The sequence below is a fragment of the Vollenhovia emeryi genome, unplaced genomic scaffold, assembly GCF_000949405.1.
Source record: "Vollenhovia emeryi isolate VEMERY1.0 unplaced genomic scaffold, V.emery_V1.0 DF939131.1, whole genome shotgun sequence".
NCBI classification, from domain to species: domain Eukaryota; kingdom Metazoa; phylum Arthropoda; class Insecta; order Hymenoptera; family Formicidae; genus Vollenhovia; species Vollenhovia emeryi.
The window spans coordinates 1,685,498-1,709,047 of NW_011967235.1; the positions used below are offsets into that span (position 1 = coordinate 1,685,498).

Here is a 23,550-nt window from a genome sequence, read left to right on the forward strand (position 1 = left end):
CAGAAATAACGTGAGAGTATCACGCATCAATGCTGTCAGAATTGCTTACGCGTCATCTATTACGATGTATTAAATTAAAAAGAATACAAAAGGAGACCAGAAACTAGGAGAGAATACGAATTAAATATTGTAATGAGCACATTCGGGTCAAGTGTAGACGTCGAAACGGCATCGCGTCGATCCGTCGCTCCGAAACGTCATTGCGTTTAAAGCTCCTTACCCTGAAACGGAGCGTTTAAAACTCTCTGCTTCGAAAGGACGGCAAAGCGCGCGCTAATCGTTCCCACATGGTCGCATCGTAGGAGCACGTGGGCCAGCGCGGGTGTGATTGGCTGGCGCGCACGTGGCCGCTCGGCGAGAGTCGGCGCTCGGGCGTGTTCGGCTGACGTCGCGAGTCGACGACCGAACGACAGAGCGGCAGTCGCGCGCCGGCCTCTGTCACGGTAGGATGTGTATGTTTATGTTTCCGCGATGAAAGCGGTCCGCTTATCGCATACGAAGGTTAGGTTTACGCGCGTCGCGAGGACAACGCACGTTTTTACGCGGCGATAACTCACCTAAAGGGCAGGCGCTCTCCTGAATGTCCCCGCGCCCCCCCGAGGCGCCGTCGCGACGACACTCCAAGGGTTCCGTGAGGCTTCTCCGCCGCCCGGCATACGCGACAGCTGCGATGAGAGACGCGGTAAGTGACGCCATTCCAATTATTTCACTGCTCGAATACGAATAGAGGAAAGTCCTATTGCGAGATAGGATTCTAGCGTGAGACAGTAGGTTTTCCACGTCCAGATTCAATCGCAATCTTTCTGCGCGTTTCACCTCGAGGACAATAGATTCGTGGTGGAACCAACCGGTGACGCCTGTTAATTTAGCGGAAACTTGGCTGTCTCATAATAGGGGACTTCCCTCTACGAGCCGTTGGTTCGCGGAGCGCGCTATTAGCGCTGAAAATTTGTAACTTTCTTTGGCGCATAATGAGTTACGCTAAACCGACGGTTTTCAGCGTTAATAGCGTTGATAATGAGCTCCCCGAACGCACACTTTTTAAAAGATAAATAATACAGATGAGAAACGCGAATTGTAATTCAACGTGTCGTGCATTTTCGATGAGTTCTCGATCGCGGAGCGAATGCAATTAGTGAGGTTATGCTTTATTTGAAACTTGTATTTTTAATATGTATTTTAAATGGATATTTTCTGAATTAATTTAAAAGTAAAATTAGCGTAATTAAATATCAAGCGGACACACGAGCGAATTTAGATTTTTTTTATCGCGAAATTGGGTAGAGCCGTTTAACTTTTTGTCCATTTTAATTAAAACGTCGTTTGACAATTCTGACTATACTTTTTAATTTGTTAATTGTGATTGAAATCAATTCTACCGGAAACTACGTTACGCCTAGTTTTCATCAATACCGAAATATTTTTCAAATTACCGCGCGAACTGTTCTTCGTCACTTTTCCTAACCTACCGCGACGTCCGCTGGGTACGTGTGATTACCTGAAAACAATATGCATAACTCATTTATTCCAATTTGGTAAGCGAGTTCTGTGTCGCGACGCGGTCCTGCTCGGTTCGTTGGCAAAATCGATAGCTACCTCTCGAACCGAGACGAATTGTTCTGGTAGTTTGAAGTTCATCGTCTGCCACACGACTTGTCAACCGAGCGAGTCTTCCGATAACTCGCCTTATCGTTTGCACAATTTGTAACTCACGTATAAAAGTGTAGTAATATTTAAAGCTTACTTCAATTTGTTTGCACGTAAATCGTCGCGATTCATCGATGAATGTATTGGACGAAAACGCAGCTATTCCAATCGAACGATATTAATATAAATTGGATATTGATTTTATTTGATAAACACACACGTAGCGACATACCAGAAATTTATTTGAATGTCATATTTGCTTATATTGCTCATAACGCTACGTTGTGGGAGCACAACATTGCGTTAAAAACGATCGGTTCTTGCGATTTCGACGATATTTATTTTCTAGATCGCGTGGTTCTGTCCCAATTAACTGCAATAGAAGCTAACGTATTCTCTACTTAGTATAATTACTTTTTTATGTAAATAAGAGCTAATTGAAAATTGCAACTACGTCGTAGATATAATTGAGTCAGATTGACCGATATAAATACATGATTCATACCGAATTAAAATACCGCGTTTCTGATTGCTTTAATTAAATTCTGTACTTATTAAATTGTAAGCGTTGAATCACTTAATTATTCACACTGCAATCCTTAATAAATTGAAATTCTCTTTTAACATCGTTACAAGAGAAATAATAATGAGCGAACAAGTACGAAGCAGCTTTTACATTATTAATTTTTCAAATTTTATTAACCAGTGGAATCGTGCATTATTTTATGAACCATATTATATGCATATATGTACGTACAATTCGATAGAATCGATCTATCGCCACGACACTGACCGTACGAGTTTAATCGTTAGTTGTTCATATGCAAATTAGTTGACGGAACGCGAAATATGTAAATAATAAGTTGATGAGTAGTAAACATAATTTTAGTATAGTATATAACATTTTCGTTATAGTAATGCTGTGTTATAATATAACTGACTGCTAAATAAAATTATACATATTACATATCGCGTATTATACTATAGTATATGATGCTTGTTAATTGAGAACAATTACAATTGCCTCAAGGCGACATATATTATTTGCACAGTCCTACGTTGAGTATCTCAATTGCATGTGGCTTAATAATATTGAAAATGATTGAAGTAAACGCCAAAGTGGAATCGATTTTTATAACTTTTTTTCTAGGCGAATCAGTTATTTTATTTTATTTATTTATTTTGGCTGAAGAGGTATTTTCTTTAACAGTTTACATTGCTTTTGAAACACGAGTTCAAGACTCTAACGAATGCTGTTTGAGCTATTTTCAAAGAATTGTTCACGTCTACACGCGCGATAAATATCGATTGTTCTTAACTCCATTCCGATAAGTAAACGGCAATCTATTTTTTTTACGACATTCGTACAAACGAGTGGATTAAAGTGCAGTGTAGCTTCTGTACTAGTCTCGCCCACTCGTTGATAGTAGTACGGATGATTAAATTTTATTGCACAGCGCCGCAAAATGATCATACGGAGTTACGGTATCGATATCTGGAACATTAAGCGCCGGGAAATCGAAGGAAAGGGTGCGATGAAAATGGAGAAACCGAGAAACAGGAGAGACGAACAAAGGGCGCACTTTATTCGAATTTCCGTCGTGTCACAGATTGCTTTAAATCACACGCGAAAATTGCACACGTAAAATTTTCGCGCAGAGTCGGACATTTCTCATAGAACTTCTATGATCGATATATCGATGACATTTTTTGTCACGTATGTTGGAAAAAAAAATTTGTATGAAAAGACAATTTTAGCAATTAGTAAAACAATTGTGTCAGCTCACTGTACAGTCAGCTATCCGCCAAATCTCCCATAAAACTCGCCCGCATGTGTTCTAAATTGCACTCTGCTGACAAAGTATGCGAAATATTTCAAATGGAGGGTAGATCCGTCGAATATGACAATGTTCGCCTATTGCTCGGTGAGATTGAAAATCGATTGATCTAAAATCGGCGTAAAATGGAGGATGATTAAAGGAGAAAAAAGAAACCAGATACGGGCCCTCGTAGCAAGCAGTTTCTCTATTCTCTCGTATAATCCGCATATCGAAGGCGAGGAAAATGACCGTGTTAACGAGAATTCCGGTAAATTCACCAGCACGAGCCGTTTCCCTCCTATTTTCCTCGCAGGGAGTCGGCACGACGCGATATCGCGAAGATGTTTTAGGACGACCGTAAATCACCAAAGGTTGTGGGCGGCTAGACGTGGGGGGGGGGAGAGGGGGGAGGGAGAGAAAAGAGAGCAGAAAGAAATATATTTAAAGCACTTGCCTCCTTCTCCCTCCCTCCTTCTCTCCCTCTCTTCCTCTGTTGACTGCGTTGTTCCGCCTCTCGCTAACCTTTCGCTCCTCTCATCGCCTTCATTTTCATCCCTTTTCCGCGCACACTCGCATGCCGTTTTTTATTCTGTGCCATTAAGGCGTTTCTATGGCCGCGACGAATTATCGTCGAATAAAGCGGCGCGATTAAGGCAACCTGGATGCGACGTAAAACGAATCTTTCTAAATTCCCGGAAGATTTTGGCTTAACAGTCCTCTCATTCTCCCCTCAAAGGAGACTTCTACGAGACGACACGGAGCCGACTGAGAGGACTCGGCATATTTTCATTCCAGATGTTCGCGGCCTTTCACCTCCTCCGACGTGACAATTGCAAGATTACAAATAGTATGTCGCGATTCCTCGCGAGGAATTAATTTTCTTAACGCTGCAGTCACGATAACGTTAATTTCTCACTCTGAATTCGTTATGTTTCTCACGCGCGTATTCTGTAAAAGGAATTCTTTCATGATTCCGTCTTCTTTGACTTGTACAAACATTGAGTATTTTAATAGTGAAAAATGTCAATGAGACGAAAATGCAATGAAACGAATAAAAATGTAAAAAAAATAGATCAGGAAGGGTAATAATTTTAAATTACATCGCGTCAACCGATCGAAAGAATTATCGATCGCAACATACAGTTGTATTTCAAGAGAATTATCGTTAGCCTTAAAATTTTTTTCTCCCGCGGCATTGTACCACGAAGCGTAACCTCGAGTAAGGGAGTTGCAATTACTCAGGTCGGAATTCCGCACCGGAAAATGGAAGTAAGAAACACGTTCACCCTCTCATATCAGAAAGAATTATTGTATGAGAATATCCGCGAGGAAGTCGCGCGACAGTCTACGTGATTTCTCGCAGACGAATACGCGATACCGCGAATTGAAAATCGTGCCATTGTTTCTTCTAAAACCACTGCGACGACAGCGTTGTCTACGGAGGAAGCCGCGTGCGAGAAGTTTCGCAAAAGAAATCATGGCATTGAATTAAAATCAAGTAATACCGGTGGTTTCTGCCAACTAGCGCACCACCGGCGACAAAACGCCGCGGTTGTTTCGTAATTTTATCGATTTACGAGACAGCATCGGCAAGCAAGAAACGCGTCGAGTAAGAACAGAATGCAAAGTTTGCCAAGTAAATCATTCGGTTTCGTTTGCTCGTGAAGTATGGAAGATGCACATGAAGATGGAGGATAGTTAATTTAATTAACTAAAATAACACAAATTGAAAATGTATTCCAACCGGCGTAAAATCGCGAGGTGGATTAGCGCTTGGATATCATAGAATATAAATGCACATGTAATTATTTCCGATATCTTTTATTATATGCCGTATGATAACGTAATAAATGTAATGTCACTCACAGATTTGCTCTTTTTACAATATGTTTTTATAATACGCTTTTATAATGCATGCTTTTCTATACATTTTAATTAAACATGAAAGGGTTGGATGCATATTTATAAATGTGATTTTCAAAGTAGAGTAAATGTATCTGTTTTCATACAAGCTTGTATACATCTTTATTATGCAATTTTTAATTTTTATACTCGCGTTTCACGATGCATTGTAACACAATATTTACATGCTCTATAATTTAAGTAATATTTTAAATAGACAACCCCATTTGCGGACTATTCTTTAAACAATTATAAATCTATCTCGCTACGAACGCAGAATTTCTAGCTATATCGTAAAAGCCGAAAATACTTTGTTTCTTCAGGCGCATTGGATTTTGCAATGATTTGCAGGATGAATGTTGTATCAATTTGAGATTTTGAATGTGTTATAAAACTCTCACGTAGAAATTAATTCGTGCAAATTACCGTAATATGATTTGATTTATTATATGCATAAATCCCTGGAAATAATGTAAACGCTGCCGGTACATTTTGTCGCTGGTCCTCCCTGCCCAAAATGTTGGGTCGCACGTGTGACGTTTGCTAGAAACGTGAAGTTACACGAGTAGACATCTGCCCTCCAACCCTTTGGCCGAGCGCCACCGAAATTCGGAACATAAAATAGTACGAGTGACGGTAAGTTTTCTGCGTTGCCGCAGGAATTCACGAGCGATACTTGCATAGCGTACAGACGATGTTCAAAGTTTTCGGCGAGCATTGTTCGCCGAATTGAAATATAATATCATATATAATAGAAACGTCTCAAAAGCGTAATAACAGCAGTCGAATCAAATTACAAAACGTTGATACGCACAAAACGGTAAATTTTGCCCGCTCGCAAAATGTATGGAAATCTCTTCCCCCCTGTACATCGAAAAATGCATTCCGCGTTTTCAGTAGAACATGGTCAGCTCTTATGAATTCTGCGCGCAGTGAGAGACAAAACGTAGCGAATATACTCTACGTTCAGCCTGTTTCAATGCGAACTTTTAATTAAACGTACCTGCCAAGAGTTCAGTTTTCTTCAAATAGAAACTGAGAGATATCCATATAGTATAAAGTTTTCTTGTATTTGTACATATGATTCAGGTTTATCTTCAAAAGATCGTAAGGATTACAAATAATGGATGTGGATGATACGGGAATAAAAGACAATTAACATTGTTATGGATTTTAGTCGTAATATTTATTTTGATTGTTGCGACTGCATGTTTAACTCAGGTTGAATAATACATAAATATTTTATGTTTAGGTAAACGTTGGAACGTCAGGTTCTGTTCACTACATAATTTGTGCGGTAGTGTTTGTGTGAGGGGCCACCGAGAGGCCGCGGCCGGAGGGCTTCCGAGATGAGCTATGAATCTGGGCTGCCTGGTAGCCTCTATCTTTGTTCTTCAGCTGCCATCGGTGCTCGACGCGCTACCTTCGGTCGTCAAAATTGGTGAGTCCGTATCGACAGTTCTCCTCGCGCGATAGTTTCACGCGAGGTTTCACGGTAACCCTTCAATCATCGCGCTATTTCTCGTAACACGAGTCTTCCATAGTACAACAAATTAATTTATATTTTTTTACGTCGAAAACTCAAGTATTTTCAAAAAAATAATAAACAACAATTAAAAACAGATATCGATTCGCGAATTAAAAATATACGTAGATTACGGAGTTAGTAATAAAAAACTGAAGATGGTCCAATCAAGTATTTTCATTTTTTAATTAGTTTTTGTATTTATGTAGAATATAAAAAAGACCTTTTCGAAAATAATATTTTTAAAGACCTGGCGTGACGACTGGAAGGTTAAATCGTTCTTCGAACGTTATTAACGTTATTTCAACAAAATAACAAACCTACATTTTCTTTTGAAATCGATGTTTTTTCGTGATATTTTAACAAACTAAAAATAAAAATAGGCAACATCTAGCATAAAAACATGTTTGCGTAAATTCATCGCACGTTGATTTCATTTAGATATAAAATAAATTAAACAATATTTTTTTACCGTAATGTCACAAATGCTGTTGTTAAATGGTTAATATCAGCGGTGTGTATATTAAAAATAATATATTATACCATTAAAATTTAATTTAAATTTTACTGCGAAAATAAAGCTAAATTTTAATTTTAAATTACCCTCAATCCACATACGTAATTTCCTTTGCTAACTACGAAAACAACAAAGTATTTTATTTACGTGTTTTGATTGCAATTGCATTTGATTGCAAACGAAAATTATTTGTTCACCGTTCGCATGAGTCTGATATTATCAAAATTGTTACGTCATTTCTTACTTCTTTCACGATTGAATCAGTTTATATCAAACGAGGAAAAGTTTGTCAAACATGGATCGGACTAAACGCGCGGGTTGATATCTTTTCCTGACACTTTCCGAAGCTTGTCCTTTCCCCTTACAAGTTGCTTTCCCGAAAAGTTTAGCGTATCTCAAAGCCGTTTCTCAAATCAAACTTTTCTGGGAGTTATTCCTAGGCTACCTTTGTCAGCGATGTCTTCAGCAATAATTATTACTCTCATGGCACGTGTGGATCTTGAAAATCTCTCTCGGTTCTGGTGATTTCATCTACTTTGTTTCGCTCCTTTCTTCATTTTCCTTCCTCACGTTTCTCATCACAAAGTTATTTCTATTAAAATTATTTATACCGTGTAGAAAGAAGTTGTACATGTGAGGAAGTTATATTCGATACATTTTATAATAGAAAATTTACGTTACATAAAAAATGAAATACAAGTACGATTTTATCATAGCGTCATTATATTATTTTTTATATAATAATAAATCCATATTATATTCATTATAACCCAAATGTGACATATTACATTAATTTTTGTAAAGCGATATATTTTGAATAGTTAAAAAAAATCATATGTATTTTTCATTTTCAAATTTGATTTGTAGAGGAATAATATATTGATTAATAGTACATTGTTATCGTGTTTATAGATAATTTACGAAATTCAATCATGTAACGTAATATCGGATACAGTAAGTGGTACTACTGACGGCTTTCTTGTAGTCATAGCGTCATAATAGAGATACGTCAGCTACTTAGCACATCAGATTACAAGCTCATAATGCTCGAGCATCCGTTATCGTGTTACTAATGAGAGTCCATTGAACCACTCGACGGAAGTCTCTTAAGTTTCTAGTATCTGGTTTACAATATATCCAATATTTTTCAGATACACAATTCAAGATTCTCAATATGTATACTATTGTACAATATTTGTTGGAATTTAACTATTAATTTCATTAATTAGGCTACACCAAACGGATAGTAAAAAATTTAACACTTTGAGAAACTTAATCGAAACGATTATGTTGTTTGTAATTTTTATTTTGCTTGTCATTTATACCGTAAATACATAGGTACTGCAATAAATTTATATACTGTTTCAGCAACGGAGAATAAGAAATTTGATACCTAAATTATAGCAACATTAACAATTAACATAATTTGTCTGATTAAATATTCTGAAAAATTGTACCTCAATTATGCGTTTAATAGCGATTCGAAATTATATCTATACTAGGAGCAATATTGCAGATCCATTTAATCAATTTTCGCATACGTTTAATCAATTTGAATGAAAGTGGAGGCTAATTTAATTCTGTTTAAAATATTTTTCAAAGGGTATAGGAAAATATCTAATATTGAAGAAAAATTTGACAAACTGTATGTTTTAATATATTATTTCCTAAACAATGTAAATATATTGCCGTGAAATAATTGCTAGATTTCCGGCCTAATCCCCACGGATAGCGAGCAGTAATGAATTTCGCGTATTTAGTGCAGTTGCTGTTAATTAATGCGTCTGGTGTAAGCGGTTGCAACCAGACAGTTGAATTTGCCGTTAAATATGAGTGACCGGTGCAAATCATTGGTATCATTGTACAGACAGTACGTGCATGAACTTAAAGAATATTGCAGTAGAAAGATTTATAACTGACAATTATTAGTTTTTTTCTGACAGAAAAAACGAGATATTCCAGTGTATAATTAAATTAAATATTCGTTGTACCGATTAAATTTGGCTGGCTAATTTTGCAGCTTTAATTTTGTCAAATAAGTTGACAGAAATTTTTTAATTTCTTCCCAAAATGTTGACTCTCGCGATAAGCCGATTGGAAGAATGTTAGTATCTAAATGCAAGAAGACAAGCGGAATTCCGGTAATGGTTTCGCCGTACCTCCTGTTTTCGCGATAAAACGGTTAAATTCTCTCTCTCGAGTAAGCCGACAGGCCCGAGGAATTTACGCAGACAACACGTACATAACCGCGCGGCGGTGTATCGTCCTGAAACGCGATATTTGTCTCGCGTCGTAACCTCTTGTTCCGCCTTTTCATTGAAATTGGATTTCTCGCCGTGAATGCCCTCGAGACGCCCGTGCGCGCCTTGTAACACTTAGGACGTTTAGACAGCGAAAACAGATGCAAAGATAAAGGGATCACACGGATCGGAAGTAACTCGCGAAGTAACGACGCAGGGGAGATAATTTATCCTTCCATTTTAATTTTAATCCAAACGACACCTCTCTGTTACAATTACAATTCAATTCTGCTCCTTATTATCCGTTTCTTATTATCCGTTTCTTATTATCCGGCTTCAACAATATTATCTCAACAGATGAGATTTCTAATTGCAGAAACAATTAGATATGCAGGGAGATACACGCGATGGACGAAGTTTTCTTATTAGATGACACGGTACGTCTCCGTGTGTCTGAGATAAGAAAAGTAAAATTTCACTCCAGAATCTAAGATTTGATTTTTATTTAATTTAAAGTGAAAATTGTTTTAATGGTTTTATAAATTGCAGGTTTTCAATCTTTAACAGTAAATATTTTTATAATTATAGGGTAATTGTGAAGATCTTTAATATCGTAGATTGAAAATCTGCACAATAAATGTTTTTTCTCGACACATCCGGTTAGGAAAAGTCAACTCGGGACTCATGGAGTCACGCATGAAAGATTATTCACTAAGTTCGTCCCTTTCTGTACGACAAAGTACTTCGTAAATGAATATGAGATAATATCCTACTTTTCTATAGAGAACTGAAGTAATAAATGACGCAGACGATAATTAATTGTCAACGGAGAATCTCCTAGACCATGCTTTGCTGCCCCGCCTAATCAACGTCCGTTAATTTGATGGATAAATAAGGGTAGGGAATCTTGTTGAAAGGTTTATCACGATAAATCGTTCTGGCGGACGTCCTTTACTCTTCAGCACATCTAGTTGATAAAGGACACCGCCAACGTCTAAATGATGCTTGAATAAATCGGTTTCGCTGATTAATTAACGTCGCGCAAATAGCCCGCAATTTGTCAGTGATGACACAAATTTATATTGAATATTGTTTAAAGAAGGGATTATTTGTATATTTAAAAGCTTGCTGTCTAAATATTTCAATGTCTGTTATTTTAATTTGATTAAAATACAATTATCTGTCATGCTATAAACATATGTAATTTTATTACGTATATAATTTTCTGTTTAATTTCGCAAAAACATGTTCCTCGTTATAGCTTTTGCTTTTATAAAACCAAATTGTCGGTAGTATAATTTGGTCTATTCTTTTGATCTATTTCGGCTTATTCGATAAATGGTTGCACGAAACATTTATTCTATTGTACATTTTACACGGAATATAATTCGTGAAACTGTGTACGTACAATGGCATATAAATAACAATGGAAAAATGTTGGAACATTGATGTTAAACAGCAAACGAATTATTTCAACGTTATAAAGGAACGTTGCAAATTTGAATAAAATATGGGCAATGTTTGATGTATCCGCTATTTAATTAGGGGCATTGACGGAAATACTAATATTCTGAAGTTAACAATGGAAGTTATGACGCAGAAACTTCTTATTCATTCGGTTTATACGACGAAGTTGCAAATCGAAGAAACATTGCGAGTCGCGCACTTGGTCGAAATCGATCGAACCACCGGCGCGAAGTACGAGTAAAAAGAGCCGTACGGAAATGCAGGAAATTCACTGGTTAATCGTCCGTATTCATCCTTTCGGTAAATCTTCCGGATACAAGTCTGGCTCCCTTTTAAAAGGAAACGTGTCGAGCCGGGAGGGAGCCGCTTCGAAGCCGTTCGTGCATGCTCACCATTCATCTGCGATGCGAGTTTTATCCACGAGGTGATTGTAACATGAAAGAAGCTCGTCTTTATGTCGCGACTCGCGGTCCTAGCGGTACTGCGAAACCACGTTATTTAATAATCGGCTTATTCAAATGACGTCTCTGGATAAGGTTGAGCCGAAGATACCTTTTTTTATAATTGGTACATTAAACTGGCACATTACGACGGCTTGCTACCTCTTTTATTCTCTCGAGCTTGAGTTAAATGAATAAGTTGGCAAAATATGAAGGACAAAAGTGTTTTACAATCGCGGAAGCGGAAACGCAAATGCGTCGCATTATTCATCTCTCGCGTCTCCTGTATTCTGTACGATTACGGGGGGGGGTACGCATTCACGCATACTTGACTTCATCTGCTACATATCCCGTATTCATCAAATCTTTGAAGCATTTCCGTAACAATAAAGTATCAAGGATGTTCCGGGATATCGCGTTTGTTACGCGAGGGGGATACACGGAAAATCCGGCTTTTCCCGCGAGCTTCCTCCTTCCTTTCCCTGTCAACGGCCAGTGACGAAAGAAGAGAGTGAATAAATGGAGCCGAGTAACTTCCACAACAAAGGGAACTCCCGACAATTCTTTCTTTCTTCTTGCTTTTCCTCATCGTAAATCTTGAAAGTCTCGACATTTTTTTGTTCCTCTCACTTGTGAACATCTTGCCGGTCCATAATTTCGTCACTTGCCCGATTATTTTACCTCGCACAAAGATTTCAACTATATCTCATTTTACCATCAGCGGTATAATGAGAAAATCTGTGAGAGAAAATCCTCGATAAAACTACGTAAATTGTATTAACCAACTTCATTTGCGGCTTGAATGAACGCGCTGCCCATTCTTTGATTAATTGCGAGATTAAAGCTTTAAACTTTCCTTAAGCATCGATTCTCTGTTTAACACTCAGAATGTAGCAGCGGAATAACAACATTACCGTTGAATTCTTACATCTTGAGCTCATCAAACTGCAAATTATAATATTATACAATATAGATTGAATATTGCGAAGTTTACATGTTTCAATTTTCTGTTAAGCAATTATTGGTTTTACATTATTATAGAACGTTGTTCAACGCACAAGAAACGTTATTGATTGTGAATTACAATGTTGCGTACTGAGAAAACAATATAATTTATGTACACTTTATTCCTGATGCAACTTAAATGTCTACGTGCACTTTTAAACATTTCCTATTTCTGATTGAATCGCTACACGTACCAGCCTTTGCTATCTCTGGTGAAAAGTGAGGTCGGCTACCCCGACTGATTGTACATGCTGTAGGAAATCAGACTACAGTGGTAACGCAATAAAAGATCTGAGAGAGTGGAAACGTATATGTTGAGAAAGAGAAGAAGAGAAAGAAAACAAATAGGCAAAAAGAAAACAACGCACGGAAGGCGAGTAAAAGAGAAAGGGGATAGAGCAAACGAAGGGGTAGATACGACTTCGTGGCGCCGACGGATATCAGTATCTCGAGAGCTTTCCTAGATCTTGCAGCTTTTATTTTGCGCACACTCTCTCTTTCTCTCTATCTAGTATCATCAATGTGATATCTTCGCCGTAACTTAGCAACTAGCGTTACGTACTCGTTTAGTTTGCATATTTTATCGCAGTTAAGAAAGTTAAGCATTGAATTAATTGCCGACCGCGAATTCGAGCACACAGGAGGAAATCTTTAATGTTGGCCAAATTCAGTTTGCGGTTTGCTGTTATTGGAATAATTAACGCGGAAAGTTAATCATACATTCATTCCACAGTATCGCGGAGCTGTGTAAAATGACTTGAAATAATTTATATAACATCTGTATGAAAATATCGTTTTATTTAAAACATCTCTCTTTAAAAATTCTCTTTTTAAAGGTGCCGATCCCATTAAGGACTATCTAATATTTGAACATTTTGAAAGTAAATTCGTTTTAGAGAAATCAAATAAGTAAATAATGTAATAAAATGGCAATATGGGTGTAAAATGTTTTTAGTACGTTATTCTAGAAAAATATATTTGTGCAAAATAGTCTATGCTGTGAGAAAAAAATGTTATTTTTTTACAATGGGGAAATCTGTGACATATCGCAATGGCCAATTTTTATATATTCAGTTTCAGCATTACTAAATTACACGTATATTCAATATACAGTTAAAAATTTTCTGAGCAAACTGCGTGTTTCAATTTATTGTTGCACTTGTGTTTGTTATGAAAAATTAATGTGTCACAGAAATGTTATAATCTCGTTAAAACTGAGGAATTACAACTCACTATTATTTTCAATTTTTAAACATTTGATTTATTAAACTAAATAACACGGAATTTAATTAAAACGTTACATGTGAATGTATCGCATTTATATTCGCGAGGTAATTTGTTGATCAAAGTGCACGCTGGAAGGATCGGAAAAATCACGGAAGTCGCTCAGAGAAAGAGAGAGAGGGGGGGAGAGAGAGAGAGAGAGAGAGAGAGAGAGAGAGAGAGAGAGAGAAAATCGTGAGAGAGTCGCAACGAGTCGTCCATTCTGGGATAGTACCGAAAACGGTTGTCGGACGGCAGTAGGGCGTCGTAAACAGAGGAATGCTCTTAATAATTTCACGATAGTTCGGAAAACGGGGATTCCCCGGTCCTCCTTGCTCATGTAGTTTCCCTGGGATTTTCCCCACGTAGCCTCGATCACCTCTCAATTCCTTCCTCCACTCCTGGCCTCCGTACTACTTTCTGCTCCACAGCTTCTTAAACTCCCGAGATTGAAACGTCCGATCCGAATCGCGACGACTGGCTGCAAACTTCCGAGACAGTCATAACTCATAAGTATTTGCTCTCTCACTGATTCATCCGTTTTCCTCGCGCCCTCCTCGGCCGTCTCCCTTTTTCGTCGTGTACGTATGTGTTAGGACTGGCAAATATGAATACGTCCTTATTTCAAATAGGGACCTAAGTACTCTGTCAGTATTTAGTTAAGGATAGACGATGAATGCGCAGACCCGCGTTTCGATGTGAAAGGGACATCAGAACCCCGGTGTAATCAGAACGCAGATGTGCTACGCTGATTTAAGTTTGTTAGGCATATTTACATTCGTATCTAGCGAAACGAGAACGTTTTTTCGCTTTTTCATAAAATTACTCTCAGCTCTTAAAATTTCGTTCTGAAACAATTATGCCCATTGTATTTGCAAACGTCGATAATATATCGATGCGCTCTGCAGCTGCAATAATGCCGGTTCATCTCAACCGATTTGCGAATTGCCATTAAGGAAAAATTAATCTTCGGAAAGTCGGTGATATTTGTAAGTTTCCGACTGAGAACGTGCCGTAATCAAGTAAGTTTTCGTTCGTATTTTTTTTTCTGAATAAACTTCATTCCAGGCATTTGAATTCAATTGCAAGATGATTGCATGATTTCCGGATAGTCACTGCCGGAGTCTCTCCTTTAGTAACCGAGAGAATTTGAAGGAAATCCGTTTTTGCGCATTGTTCTTCGAATCGATAACGATGGCAAGTTCATCATTGATCATGTTTCATACTCTTATTGTTGAGAAGAAATATTGGATTTTTTTCTGTGTCATTTTACAATATTATATAATATTTTTAACTATTGGACTTTTATCTTTCTATCGGACGCTATAATGTTCTATTTCTCTGCTCTACCTAGATAAGGAAAATAGACTGTCGCGAGAAAGTAACGTTGCTGACGATGCCAGACATTTCCGTAAACAGGTAGAGGAATCGATAAAGATACGCTAAATTTGTCGCACGCCCAGATTCTCTCGGGTTTTATATAACATTTTCACACGCGAACGGGTCCATAGCACACGTCATAGGTTAGACTACGTAGATAGATGGATCAGGTAGATAGATAGATACATTTTTCGAGTCATGACTTTTTCAATCAGTCTCAGTTTATATGGAATAGTGTACTTGTTTGTAAAAATATTTGGACAAAATATTTTAATCGGTCATTAATGAATAATTATTGGATTTTGAAAAAGATATTAATTAAAAACCGAGTAAAATTTTTTTATTTACTTTCTTGTTTCAAGAGTACATTTGTATAATTGCATAAAGTGCGCCATTGTGCAAGTTAATCAAAATCTGCAAAGCGATTAAATGAAAAAAAATATATATATACCGCTGGTATAAAAAAATGCAATGTTAATGATATAAATTGTGGAAAAAGATAGACAACTCATATGTAAGTGGATTGCAAGATAACTTGCGAATGCACTCCTGAAAAATCCGGGAATTGCACGCGGTCTCCCCAAGGTACCAGCCAAACGAAATATTTGTCGATGCGCCAGAGTACACCAAAAGAAGAATTTGCCGAAACCCGTTTTTCAGAACATAATCGGGTCAGGAATAAATCGAATCAATAGCGCATGCATATCTGGAACGATTTTAGAATTCAGAGATAGTAGCAATGCTAGAACAGGAATTGATAAACGTTTTATATGTAATTCGGTCAGCCTTGAAATATTTTTTTTACCAATCTTTATATTTCATTATTTTTAATCTTAATTATCTGCAAGTTTTCTTATAATTGCCCAAACATAAAATTAAAGAGAATAACGTTACGTTATGTTATAATAGTTTTTCTTTGTGTAAATGCTTTTCCTAATTTTACATTTCTACAATTATGGAAGAGAAGTAAATAACATTAATACTTTTCACCTACATATGCCCCTATAATTTTTTCATCCTTGAATTTCTGCACGATAAATATTCCAGTAAGTAGCCAGGTAGCTGTTATAAGCTTCTATATATTCGTGTAAAGTCGCAAACTTTTCTCATAGATTTTTTCAAGTTTGGTCGAGATACGCAAACAAATGAATTCTTCTTGGCGGAAAAATAGTTCAGCGAACTGAAGTAATATCCTTTCTGTAACGAGGTTCGTCGCAACCGGAAAGTCAATAATAAAATATTTGACTCGTGGAAACGTCTGGCGATGATGATCTTAACGATATCAAACCATATTTCACATCGGCTGAATGTGTAAATTTGTGCTGTGACTGTTTCACTTCGTGAGGTTTTCTTGATCTATCGAATAAAAATGGATCGGATCAGTTCCCTTGTGTATTCTTAACCCTCCATTATCTTGACATGAGTAGGGTAGTTAAGATGCCATGCCAGATACCACTGATCCCCCGTCGATCATAACATCACATGGTGATAGTCTGACTGATGGATTAGGGCCATTAGTGTTGTGGATATCTTATATATGTCCATATATAGCCAATATTCCGCAAGAATATCTAGATTGCCTAAATCACATTGGATCATCATTCTCTGCACAGTTAATAATGAGTTATCGTACGAAAACGTATTACGCTATTTACTTGATGATAGTGTATATTAATATATAAATTAAAGTAAATCAAAATTAGTAAGACTTTTTTTTAATTTATAAAAACATGATCTCACATTTAACTGGTCGAGATTTATAACTTATAATTTTTCTATTATACAATAATATTTTAGCATTTAGCCATCTTCGCGTAATGCTAGTTCTTTTTATATAAAATATTTAATATCAACCAATTTATGTTATTACTAAAGCAAAGAATTAGATAATTCGCTCGTAGATTGACATATCATCAGTAAATTAAGATTTGCGATTAAATAACATATATTTGTACACGCCAACTAAATTCAGGCGAAACGTCTCAGTAATTAACATTTAAGTAATAATTCTTTTTTCAAAACATTTTCTCGAGTGAGCGGAGTCAATCGTTATTTTAAGCAATACTAATGAGTCCACAAAATGTTCGGCAAAACGTAGTAACAGTTACAGAACAAAGTAATGCGAAATATTAGGTATAGAATTTTCAATTTCGTAAGCGGGACAACGAACTCAACGTTCGCTACTTGTTTACTTCACGCGTGACGTATCGTGTGACGTACCGCATACCATTGTGTTCGTGAAGGTCGCCGCGGTATCATTCGCTCGCCGAACTTCGGGCCGGCAGGTAGCATCGAGAGTCGCTCCGTGCGTCGTATTACTTTTGCGTTATCAGTTTTCGAGACGCGATCGCGACTAATACGGGGATAACACACTATTCATTATGCGTGTTTATCGGTAACGAGTAACATTCATCTATTAATTATTAAGTTTCTCTAATTTGTAACGAGAAACGATTTGCACGTTAAGGCGACGGGTTTTTGTTCAACGCAGATATTTCGCGAGATAAACTCATATCAAATATAAATGTAAACCGCGGTATTTTGACGTGATTACATCTCGTTTATGCATCACATTTTGAATTTTCTGTCGATTTCGGTGTAATCTGTTTTTCATTTTGTTAATGCACGGCTATGGTGTTTAAGTTGTTTGCTGTAATTTATTCTGTCATACTTCCCTGCTCGAACATGCCGGAAGTAGAGAAAGTTGCCTGTATCTCGAAATATGGTCGAAAATTATCTCAGTTAATTGTTTTACAATTACTAACGACTATTTATCGCAGTAGACGCTTCGCTCGCGTAATTCATTTCACGTACGGATTCGATTGGTTGACAATAAGACTTATAAAATATCGTTTCGTTGCCAACTACGTAATAACTACTTCTTTATCGCAGATGTTTGGATTCTGATGTTTAAATAATTTGCGTGACGAAAAGTCGTACGGCATATGTTAATAACACATTGTGCGCTTCGCGGTATTTCACGTCGCGTACGAGAGTGCTACGCAAAATTTCGCGCGATCGTAATTATTTTCGCGAGTGAATATTGTGTAAGTGCAACAAGAAAATCTGAGAGGATGAGGAGGAGGCTTAGGAGGCATCTGGCAACGGCGGAGAAACTATAAGGTAAGTGTTATATATCTTATGCATTATTTACTACTTGCAAAATTTAACATCTGCTTCCTGTTTGTTTTATTTATTCAAATGGCTCGAATAAGAGTTAAAAAATAGAAACATGCGTTGAAATTCTGTAAGTTTATATTTAAAAGAAAAACTTTATCGAATACTCTATAATTATTTTATTAAATATTTATTTAAAGAAAATATTTAAAAAAACAAATAGTTTTACAATAATTTCGATTCTAATTAATCATTCTATAATAATCGCATATTTGTGTTTTCCAGTTCAACGCAGTTACGACGTAGACTACAACTCCGCTTGTGTGCATCGTATCGGTGAGTGACAAATTACCTTTTGTTTTAAATTAACGTAATGGATCTGCAATATATAAAAGTCGCATTAGATCTACATTATGTACATACAATGCACGTTGGAATTTAAGAACGTGCAGTTTTGCAAAATAGACCTAAATTTTCATAAATCCGTTACTTGAAAATGGACGGATTAGAAAGGATTAGAATAAATTATTGAATTAATATTGGAAAATGTATAGTTATTCCATTTTTATACATGTTCGCACGCACACACAAAGATCGTGTGAAAAATAGACGTAATTAATTAGACGTAATTAATTAGTGTTTAATATTATATAAGATTTTCCGAATACGCAAAGAACATCGTATATTTTTCAGTGATAAACACCATGATGATATAGCACGTTAATAATAACTTGGGCAATTTCTAGTAGTACGATGTTGTATGACATGTTATAAAATATAAATGATTTAATTTTCGAATTTATTACTGAGACGAGTAACGATAAATGAAGCGAAAGAAATAAATAAAATTGCAACTAATATTAAGTATTAATATTTTTTATAAAACTTGTATTTAAATTTCATCGTGGTGTTTATCTTTTGAACGATGGATAATAAAAAAACGAAATATTTATGTACGTTGAATGTATTTACGTGAAATAAGAATAAATTAAAACGTAAAAATAAAATAGACGGGAAAAACTGTTAATATCTATTAGTTGAGAGAGAGAGAGCGAGAGCGGGTGGGCATGTTACTTTATTTTCCTTCACATTGATAATTACATGTGTGATAAAATAAGAAAAAGTCGCCGAATTTTCAACAATCATGTGATCGCTTAGCTTCTCGACTATCTTCTATTAAATAGCGCACGCATAGCGTACGCAATGCCATGCTCTAGTACGATAAAAGCTTGCTTAGAAAAACTGCTGTTTCATACGTTTAGATGTTTTTACCTTTATCAGTATTCGCGACGTAACGAAGTTGCAATTGCATTGCAATAGGAACCACACGCGACTGGAATTCTATCTAAAATACAACCTGTCGGCTTAGTCGGATCGACCATAGTATTTTTCCTAGCGTATCCAAACGTTATCCTTCCAGATAGAAAAAAGCTGCATGCATGCATTGACGGGTGCTTCACCGTTTTACGTGTGAGAGAATTTCAAATTTGTTTTCGAAAATTTAGTTGAGGGTACGTCAGTGGGAAATTGGTAAAATTAAATTTTTTCACAAAAAAATGTAATATATTTACACGCCTACGTATATCGAGATATACGTTTATTCGAAAAGGATTTTGCGAAGAAAAATTAATTTAAATACATTTTACGTAACAATCAATTTAGCGCTCTGCAAATTGTTTGTCATTAAGCGTATATATATTGCAATAACATTATTATGTACACGATATGTAATTGCGGTGTAATAGCGTGAGAAACAGAAACTAAATGTCACGCAGGAAGTGGGTTTTATCAAAACGTTTAGCAGCATGCTGTACTGACCGCATTTAGGGAGCTAGTTTGACTATAAAGCTCGTTTTACTCATTCGTCTACGCTGTAATAAACTGGAGGGGGTAATGATGGAGTACTGTCGGGGATGTAATGAGAGCTATACACGAGGGTCATAATGCGATTACACCCGGGGCTTCAGCCAACTACCCCTGAACCCGTCAGATTTCCAACTAACGCTTCGCGTAGACTAAATACCTCGTATTCACACTTTGAAGTAGCCACTCTGAAGAAACATCCGCTAAGAAAATGATGTTTATTTATTTCTAATATCACTTTGTTCTTGCGAACGGTGTAATTTTATATTACAAGCATCTATGTATATATTCGCAAAACTTAAGAAACGCAAATGGACTTGAACAGGATAGAAGCTGAAACTTTCTTCGAAAAAGTATAACAGTATGAGTTACTTATAGATCGAGAACGGAATTGGGAGTGAGGCAAATCCTTGAAAACAGACAATTTTCTTAATGCCTCTTTTTAACTTTCTTTCTTTCCCATTTGCGTTCTACGCGATATACAGATGGCTTGAAACAGGAAAAAGCATCAGTCGACATTTCCATTTGGAGGACAATACTCATCTTTCTTGTCTCTCCAATCAATAAGTAATCGTGCGTCTGCGCCAGTTGCAATCTTTCTCTGACAGTAGAGTTGTTGCTCTTAAAATATTGAATAAATAGCAATATTTTAAATGGACCTTTCAGAATTTCGATGTCAAAATAAATAGAAAAATATCAATAATGTATTTTTTATTTCTTTGTTCTGGAAAGATTTTGACAGTCCTGCAAAGTTCAAATCAAGCATTTTTAAGACGAATCATATAGATAACAGTGGAGCATTGTAATAAAAAATACGAATATTTATTTGCTCGAAAGATATACGTGACAATTCAAACAATGCGACGTAAGCGTGACGATGTATGGCAACCTCAAACTGCACGCTGTCCGTACGTGGATCCCAACGGATTCACGTTTAAAAGAATAGTAGGAAATAGTAAATATTTTCCGAGGAATAGAGACATATCGTTCTTGGTAGATACTGTTGGAACTGTTCCAATCGCCAAGTTCGAGCATTGACTTACGAATGTCCCTCGAGTTGGGTTATCATTATAGATGAAATTGCATTGCTGATCTGCTACCTTTTACTTTATATTCTTTTCTTTCTTTATTACCAAATGATGAGTTTTTCGTTTTATTTTTTAGCATTATTGTTTAACACTTTGTAATAGTAATTTTTTTTAAATTACATCTGCTTTTAATAGGACAAAGTGGTTTGAGATAAATGCGACTAAATGACGATATTAATTCTTCGGCATACAACTAACGCATGAGAACACTCAAGTACACTGATAATATCAAATAAACGTCCATTATTTCCATGTAGATGAATCCATTAATATGGAATTGTTTCCACTGTTGTTTGAGATAACTACCGCATCAAGAAGATAACAATGTCGACAAGACTATTTATGCATCGCTAAACGAAATCACACACACTGTGCGAAATTAATGCAAATTAATAACGTAAACAATATTCGAAATTTTGCTCCCCACTTTCGGAAACTTTTCTATTGTCTTCGGTGCTACGAGTTATATTTTTGCTAGACGAGAACGTATATCACGTAGGTATAAAATTTGACGTTTTTCTCGAAATGACTTTCATTGTCGTGAATATGACACGTATATCTTTGTAAAATTCTCCTGAATGGACGACGTGCAGCAAAAGTGCATATCTCCAAGCAATTTTACGCGACATTACGATGATCCTTCAGTCTTCGCGATACCGTTCCGTCTTATTCACTTTCTATCTATCAACGTTATTATCATCAAGAATATTTGTGTAAAATATGTCTCGAAATTTTTTTTAATGTATGGTAAAATTAAAAAAAACTCTCATAAAGTTCTTGAAAATGCCACGTCCCACAACTACATGAATTTCAGGATAAATTTTAAAAGAAAATTCTCTCCGTGTAGTAAACTGTACCGTTTTAATGTTTTAATTTGATATAACTGTGATAAAACTGAGGATTCGTATGACTAATTGTTAAATTCCATCTTCTTGACATACATTCGTATATACATTGCAGCCAGTAAATCAATTTTATTGGCGTACCTCAAATGCTGTTTGCTCCCTTCCAAAATGTTAAAACGGTCCGAAGACGTTATTATCATCCAGGATTACTTCGTACACATCGTGCATCGATGAAGTTTGCACTTGCGCGCGAGACCGACCACATTAATCCGGTACCAGGCGCATATTGCATTATTCAACACTACATTTGTCCTTCCAGTTCGAAAGTGTGTCCGCCACGTTAGTTTGCCGGCGCGATGCGTTCGATGCCGTCGACAATAGTTTCTGAGTCGCGATTCAAACTGCAGAATTATTCATCGAGTGTTTTGTTTCGCAAATTGTCTACCGAAATGACAAATCTATAAGTTTTAATTAACATCGCATTTAGCTACCTTTGAATTTATGAATAATCATTGTTTATGAAGTTCACATGCATTTAATAATTCATGGCTCTCGCGATCATCTCTTTCTTTTATTACGAACTTGTTTCGAGTTAATTAGAGAATATTAAAAAATTACGTTTATGATGATGGTGTTATTGATAATCGATCAAAGCCATGAGACTTATGAGTTAAAAAAGGTATAAGACACACAAGCGTGCAAGGCGAGATATTTATTAACTTTCATGAAAGTCTGATCTTTCGCGCTAGGATACTGCGCAGCCCGACATTATTCTTTTCATATATGATCGATTAATATCCTTTCTCAGTCCCCTTGGAAAGGGATATTGGAAATGCTAATATACGGATAAGAATTTACTTGAGATTATTATGAATGCGTTCCCTACTTTTTTCGTGATTATGTTGGCTTTGACAATGAAGATAATTTATTACGATACAAAAATGATCGTTTGCTGGAAACTTATTGATTAAACTGTTTAATTTTCAGCGAAATACAGTAAATAATTTAAATAATGATAAATGTATTTTTAACGATCGATTTTAATAATGCGTGTACTTTAATGGCGTCTGATATGCATAATTATTTTTCTCGAAGAAGTCTGATGTCGAAGAACGAGAAATCGATTATAATTCCGTTCTTGGAGGGATTACCGTTTTATGTGATATGAAAGGAGGAAGGTGGTCTCCCCATAAATGAATTACGGCAATCGGTTGTCATCGTGAAGACCTCGTAACGGGAACGCCGATTGTCGACCATTAATTCAAATACCTAGCTTTCTCCCCCTTCATTAAATCGGTGATCGACTTTTCCCGCATTTCACTAAATTAACTCGCCGACACTCGGACTTCCTTCCGTTCTTCTTTTTATCCTAATTCTCTGTTAAACCGAAATGTTTCTAAGGTCCATTTTCTCGCTTAAATTTCGCGAAAA

General features: G+C 36.4%; 1 protein-coding gene across 7 annotated transcripts in view; it reads left to right on the forward strand.

The window, feature by feature from the left end:
* Positions 1–422: 422 nt before the first annotated feature.
* Positions 423–23,550, forward strand: part of LOC105568153 (glutamate receptor ionotropic, kainate 2-like) — a 137,909-nt gene continuing 114,781 nt past the window's right edge. For all 7 annotated transcript variants that reach the window (XM_012023574.1, XM_012023576.1, XM_012023575.1 and 4 more), the window contains exons 1-2: positions 423–682; positions 6,622–6,810. In XM_012023574.1, coding sequence (XP_011878964.1) covers positions 6,726–6,810 — 85 coding nt within the window. In that variant the 5' untranslated portion in view covers positions 423–682; positions 6,622–6,725. The remainder of the gene's footprint in view (positions 683–6,621; positions 6,811–23,550) is intronic.